At 43.3% G+C, this 6,867-nt stretch overlaps 1 protein-coding gene across 1 annotated transcript; it reads left to right on the top strand.

The window, feature by feature from the left end:
- Positions 1-331: 331 nt before the first annotated feature.
- On the top strand, positions 332-2,280 carry LOC147980206 (uncharacterized). The gene is made up of 4 exons (XM_087516847.1): positions 332-399; positions 876-989; positions 1,302-1,332; positions 2,002-2,280. The coding sequence occupies exons 1-4, from the start codon at positions 332-334 to the stop codon at positions 2,278-2,280; spliced, it is 492 nt and encodes a 163-aa protein (XP_087372973.1).
- The last annotated feature ends 4,587 nt before the right edge of the window (positions 2,281-6,867 follow it).

The raw sequence follows: 6,867 nt of genomic DNA, 5'->3' as shown, positions 1-6,867 counted from the left end.
GGAGGATCTCGAGCCGCAGAGGTGGTCCATGGTGTCGTTGCCGTCATCCTCGGCAGGAGAAGCGTGGGCTGCAGAGATGGCCAGATCCGTCCGATCTTTGCGCCGTCGTCCGTCCACCATCGAGGTTCGTCCCTGCATCCTCGCCTCCATCCTCTCTCACCGTCATGTACGCCCTCGTGGCCGAACGAGGCGACATGGAAGCTGTGGTGGCGCAGTGACATCTTTCCTTGTTTCTGTACTTGTTGAAACAATCAATGGCCTCTTTTTACCTGTAGGATAATGTGTTTGTTCAGCTGATCTGTATAGTTTCAATACCGGGTTGTTAAGGAGAATGCAGATGATGCATATTTCACGAGTTGCAGACCCCCCAACAGCAAATTCAGTCCTACATTTTTTATGGTACATATTAATATTTTGCCGTGTCCCTATACTGCCCTGGTCAATCCAAATTGGGTTGGAAGGTCTGTTTTAATTTGGTGTTACCTGTAAATCATTTTATATGCTATCTACTCTTCATGATTGAAGTGTAAGTTTTGCTCCATAATTGACTAGAATGAAAGAGGCTTGATTCACATAATACCTAATAGAAGATCACTTTACTTTTGTTATGCAAATTCCCGGAGGGTGTTCCATGGTCGTCATGAGTAGCAGCTGCTGATATTGCTGCTTTCACCTCCGCGTCGGCCCCGGGCAAAGCTGCAACCTTCTCTCTCCCCCCTAATTCTCCTTATTTCTTCATACATTTGGTTATATTTTATTTACATCCCAAAGGTTTACAATTAACTGTACTACTGTGTTATTTTATTAGTAGTCAAGAGAAGTATGCAGTGTGATACTTAGTGTCGTATTCATTGAATTTTTTTGATCATTCAAAGGTTACACATAGATGGCTGGCTCCGTCCTGCTCCGGCGATGGCTTCCATCCACCCGATGAGCAGGACTACATGGGAGATGTATGACGACCTAGCAAACCCCCGTCTGGTCAGCAGGTACAATGCCCACCTTTGCTCAATTTGTGATTTTGGGAGGAATTGGAGATAGGAGATGCGGAGAGAGGTTGCTGGATGGCGATGCAGGCGTATTAGCGCCAACTCAAATGCTTGCAACTTGTGAGGAGTGATGTCGTTTATTTACCTGTGATGTATTAATATCTCTAGAATCTTGGGAAGAAGCTATTCACCATGAGGGTTTTAATTCTATGTCATATTTCATTTAATTTTGCTCAAGTTCGCAGCCTCTCTGTTAGGCACTTTCAGTTTGTAACTCGAAGCATCTCATTTTTCTGGTATTTGCATGTTCAGGTCAAGATGTACATTCTGGCTGGGCCAAATGGTCAGTCCACTGTATATAGTTGCTTCATACTATCTAAAACTGTTTAGCTGATAAGAACATTTAAGCAAGTTGTGTTTTGTACCATACTGCATTGAAATTTTCATCCATAAATATTTTAAGACTTCACAGTTATTTCAATCCGCCTTCACAAAGTAGAGTAAATGAGAAATTTATTCTATTCGTTACAAATCAGTGACTTCTGGTACTTCAAAGTTTAAAGCAGTATACAGTATGCAATGGTCTGTAGAGTGCAATTGCTGAAATTTCTCAGTACTCCCTTCTGTATTTTGCTTTTTCTTGAGTAAGGCCGTACCAAATTATGGTTGAAACTTATGTGTATTCACATATTGGATGTTGGCCTAACAGAGGTCAAAATGTAAAATAGTCAGGGGGTCTGCTCTCAGCCTTGTGTGGATGCAACATGCTTGTCGAAATTTAATTCTGTAAAAGAGAAATACTGATATAACGCAATGATCAGTGTGGAGTAGGATAGTTATAGAGTTCTTCCTCGGTTTTCATTGAGCAAAGATTGGAAATGTTTGACTCTTCTGTTGCCGTAATTACCTCTCTAGGTTTGGAGAAATTTATGATCACCATGCACATCCCCATTACTTCCACTTATGATTTTGTATCTATATGTAAAGTCATTTGTCCTGAAATTCTATGCAGAAGTATTCTGATACTTTTCCTTATGAGCCGGTGGCAGCCAATGAGGGTTCCCCATCCGATGCTTGGTGCGGAGAAGGGGCCGTTCTCCTCTCATGCAAGCGGCCCAAGTGCTGCCTGATCCTTCCGTCCAAGATGGAGGTGGTGAACATCGATGTGGCGACGCCTGATGCGTACACGAGGCCGCTATGTGTTGTGTCTGATGTAATTTCGAACTCTAGAATTTTCATGCCTGAATGTTTGTCTTTGTGCTTGAATTCATTTGTGTTTGATGTACTATGAATTAATGATTAGCTTTCTGATTGACTTGGTTGTGTCTTTTGTCCGAATCAATTGAGAAAAATCTGAATATATAGCTGAATGTGGTGGTTTCACACATTCTGAACGAAGCTCGCAATGAGTATACCTTGCTTCTGAAATCATGAGCTTATTTATTCTATGAAAAAGAGATAAAGTTGTAGTATAGTTTGCTCAACAGTGTGTGCAGCAGTATAGATTGAGCAAGGCACAATTTGAGAAGTAGAGCACAAAACTAGAAACAATGTGTGCATCACGTGTATGTTTGCTCAACAATGTGAGAGTATAAGAATATGCAGTACAGTTTGCTCAAAAATATGTGCATCCATGCAGATCGAGCAAGGCACAATATGAGAAGTAGAACTCAATATCATATACAGTACTTCTGAATAGCAGTACATCAATAATCAGGAGGAGCTATAAAATTCACACTGAATCAATGAGTGTCGAAGCTACAACTTCAGACAAATATTTACACGAAAAGTTGTAGCCAAAAACACTATGGGCCTGTTTGGTTTGCAGCATAAGCTTGCCACGCCTAACCTTAGTCGTGCCATAATAATTTAGGCATGTGTTTGGTTTATTGCCACACTTGTGGCTTGCCACATTTTTTTAGCCACTTGGTCCACATGTCATAGGCTCAACTTTTTCCCAATTCTTGCCACACTTGTGGTGGCCATTTTGTAAGCCACACTTTGCTCAAGCTTAGTTGTGGCAAAGTTAGCCGTGAACCAAACAGGCCCTATGTTCGACACAGTTCCCTCCAAAACATGGCCACTAGCGCCACCCAACTTCAACTCTGCGGCCGGTGTTATAAGTGCGTGCTCTGGCCGCCTCACCTCACGAGCCTACATGCCGAGGGGGCGCAGTGTGTGGCTGCGCCAGTCATTGGGAGCTCTGGATGTAGCTACCTCACCTTGGGGCCCCTCTTCGCCGAGGAGAGCTTCATCTCCGCAGTCGGTGTTGTCGGAAGGAGGGAGTTATATGCTAAGGATTTTTGGTTTTAGGGATGTTCTGGACAAGTTCATCAAGAATTGTGGGCAACTAAAGGATGATCTGCTCCAGGCAATGGCGAAGCTGATGGAGCTTGTGGAGAAGGCTCTTACTAACGCTGGGTAACTGGTGTAGTGGACTTGGTAGAGATTGCACGACAGTAAAAGAATTTTATCATATAATAAATGCCAGCTTCACAGCAGGATCAATGCCTGAAGACAACAATCTGAACCATACTCTGTCACAGGTAAGATATGTTGCAGAATACCTTGACGATGCAACTTTACAATCCGAGGATGTTCTACACGAAATGAACAAGCATTATTGGGGATTGGACGATGATATGAAAGGCATGTGCTTTGGCCAATGACAATGCACCAAACACACCCACCGGGAAGAGCTGCTTAGACGATGAGGCCATCTTCAATACCGATGGCACATGCAACGATGACTCTACCTGATGTCCATGACCGCATATCTTAGTCATCATAAGCTAAATGACCAGAGCTATATATATGATGAATCTCTGCCATGTAGCTTGCTTTTTAAAAGCAATGTAAATACACTATCATGATCTGATCTCATGCCTTTGTTTTGGCCTATAAACCTTCCATGCAATGTAATATATAATGATATGCATGAATATCATACCTAAATATCCATTTCCTTATGTTTCAAAGATTTTATAAACGGTCTTTAAATATTCTTATTTACATGGTTTGAATGCTTGGCTCACGCTCGCTCTTTGTGCCATTGGCGCAACGGGTCATCTAGTACTTAGTAAAGGGTGGAAGGCTCGGCCTTATGCCTGGTGTTTTGTTCCAATCTTGCCACCCTAGTTTCCGTCATATCGGTGTTATGTTCCCGGATTTTGCGTTCCTTACACGGTTGGGTTATAATGGGAACCCCTTGACAGTTCGCCTTGAATAAAACTCCTCCAGCAAGGCCCAACATTGGTTTTACCATTTGCCACCTAGCCTTTTCTTTCCCTTGGGTAGGCCTGCCCAAGGGTCATCTTTATTTAACCCCCCCGGGCCAGTGCTCCTCTGAGTGTTGGTCCGAAATGGGCAGCCTGTGGGGCCACCTCGGGGCAACTCGAGGGCTAGTTTTACTCGTAGCTTGATCTATCCGGTGTGCCCTGAGAACGAGATATGTGCAGCTCCTATCGGGATTTGTCGGCACATCTGGGTGGCTTTGCTGGACTTGTTTTACCATTGTCGAGGATGTCTTGTAACCGGGATGCCGAGTCTGATCGGATCATCTTGGGAGAAGGAATATCCTTCGTTGACCGTGAGAGCTTGTGATGGGCTAAGTTGGGACACCCCTGCAGGAATTGATCTTTCGAAAGCCATGCCCGCGGTTATGGGAAGATGGGAATTTGTTATTGTTCGGTTGTAGAAAACCTGAAACTTAACTTAATTAAAATGCATCAACCGTGTGTGTAACCGTGATGGTCTCTTTTTGGCGGAGTCCGGGAAGTGAACACGGTGTTGGAGTAATGCTTGTCGTAGGTTGTTCTAGGATCACTTCTTAATCATAGTTTCTCGACCATGCTTTGCCTTCTCTTCTCGCTCTCATTCGCGTATGTTAGCCACCATATATGCTAGTCGCTTGCTGCAACTCCACCTCATACCTTTTACCCTACCTATAAGCTTAAATAGTCTTGATCACGAGGGTGTGAGATTGCTGAGTCCCCGTGACTCACAGATACTTCCAAAACCAGTTTGTAGGTGCCGATGATACCGTGCAGGTGACGCAACCGAGCTCAAGGAGGAGCTCAATGAAGATCGTGTTCGTTATGTTGTTTCCGTTTCCAGTTGATCAGTAGTGGAGCCCAGTTGGGACGATCGGGGATCTGTGTAGCATTTGGGGTAGTCTTCTTTTATTTTGGGTTCCGTAGTCGGACCTTGATTGTATCTGGATGATGTAATGCTTTATTCATGTATTGTGTGAAGTGGCGATTGTAAGCCAACTATGTATCTTTTCCCTTATGTATTATATGGGTTGTTGCGAAGATTACCTCACTTGCGACATTGCTTTCAATGCGGTTATGACTCTAAGTCGTGCTTCGACACGTGGGAGATATAGTCGCATCGAGGGCGTTACAGGGGAGTATAAACTTTACCATTCTGTTTGGGAACTGCCTATAATGTGTGTAACATGGAAGATATCACCATCTTTTGGTTGTTATGTTGACAATGAAAGTATACCGCTCAAAATATTATTCACCTCCATTTCAAAACCGAGCTTTGTCACCTCTACAAATCCCTGCTTCCCTCTGCGAAGGGCCTATCTATTTACTTTCATGTTGAGTCATCACCCTCTTATTAAGAAGCACGAGTTGGAGAGCACCGCTGTCATTTGCATTAATTATTGTTAGTTTACATTGAGTATGACTTGACTGGATCTCTTTTACCATGAATTACAATGTCTAGTCAGTCCTTAGTCTTTAAAGGTGCTCTGCATTTATGTTTTGCGGTCTTAGAAAGGGCTAGCGAGATACCATCTTGTTATATCATATTATGATTGTTTTGAGAAAGTGTTGTCATCCGAGATTTATTATTATTGCTCGCTAGTTGATTATGGTATTGATATGAGTAAACTTGAGACCTAAGCGTTATTGTGAATGTGGTTAGTTATAATCTTTGCTGAAAACTTGAATGCTCGCTTTACATATTTACAACAACAAGAGCAAACAGAGTTTATAAAAGTTTTTCTTTATCACTTTCAGTTTTCAACTGAATTGCTTGAGGACAATCAAAGGTTTAAGCTTGGGGGAGTTGATACGTCTCCATCGTATCTACTTTTCCAAACACTTTTGCCCTTGTTTTGGACTCTAACTTGCATGATTTGAATGGAACTAACCCGAACTGACGTTGTTTTCAGCAGAATTACCATGGTGTTGTTTATGTACAGAAACAAACGTTCTCGGAATGGCCTGAAACTTCACGGAGCACCTTTTTGGAATATATAAAAAATACCTGCAAAAGATGAAGGCCAGGGGGCTCACCACCTGTCCACGAGGGTGGGGGCGCGCCTGCCCCCCGAGGGCGCGCCCCCCTACCTCGTGGCCCCCCTGGAGCTCCTCTGACTCCAACTCCAACTCTATATATTGTGTTTCTAGGAGAAAAAAAATCAGAGAGAAGAATTCATCGCGTTTTATGATAAAGAGCCGCCGCCAAGCCCTAAAACCTCTCGGGAGGGCTGATCTGGAGTCCGTTCGGGGCTCCGGAGAGGGGAATCCGTCGCCATCATCATCATCAACCATCCTCCATCACCAATTTCATGATGCTCACCGCCGTGTGTGAGTAATTCCATCGTAGGCTTGCTGGAAGGTGATGGGTTGGATGGGATCTATAATGTAATTGAGTTAGTTTTGTTAGGGTTTGATCCCTAGTATCCACTATGTTCTGAGAATGATGTTTCTATGACTTTGCTATGCTTAATGCTTGTCACTAGGGCCCGAGTGCCATGATTTCAGATCTAAACCTATTATGTTTTCATCAATATATGAGAGTTCTTGATCCTATCTTGCAAGTCTATAGTCACCTATTATGTGTTATGATCCGTTAACCCCGA

Source organism: Triticum urartu, chromosome 3A (genome assembly GCF_056163025.1).
Source record: "Triticum urartu cultivar PI428250 chromosome 3A, HENAU_Tu73, whole genome shotgun sequence".
In the NCBI taxonomy this organism is placed as follows: domain Eukaryota; kingdom Viridiplantae; phylum Streptophyta; class Magnoliopsida; order Poales; family Poaceae; genus Triticum; species Triticum urartu.
This window is presented reverse-complemented; position numbering and strand designations above follow the sequence as displayed.

What these genes read in the sequence shown, in the direction of transcription:
- LOC147980206 (XM_087516847.1), top strand. Translation starts at nt 332, where the DNA reads ATGCAGATGATGCATATTTCACGAGTTGCAGACCCCCCAACAGCAAAT. An exon ending in AACCCCCGTCTGGTCAGCAG is followed by an intron (nt 990 to 1,301) that starts GTACAATGCCCA and finishes TTGCATGTTCAG; the next exon opens with GTCAAGATGTACATTCTGGC. An exon ending in CATTCTGGCTGGGCCAAATG is followed by an intron (nt 1,333 to 2,001) that starts GTCAGTCCACTG and finishes AATTCTATGCAG; the next exon opens with AAGTATTCTGATACTTTTCC.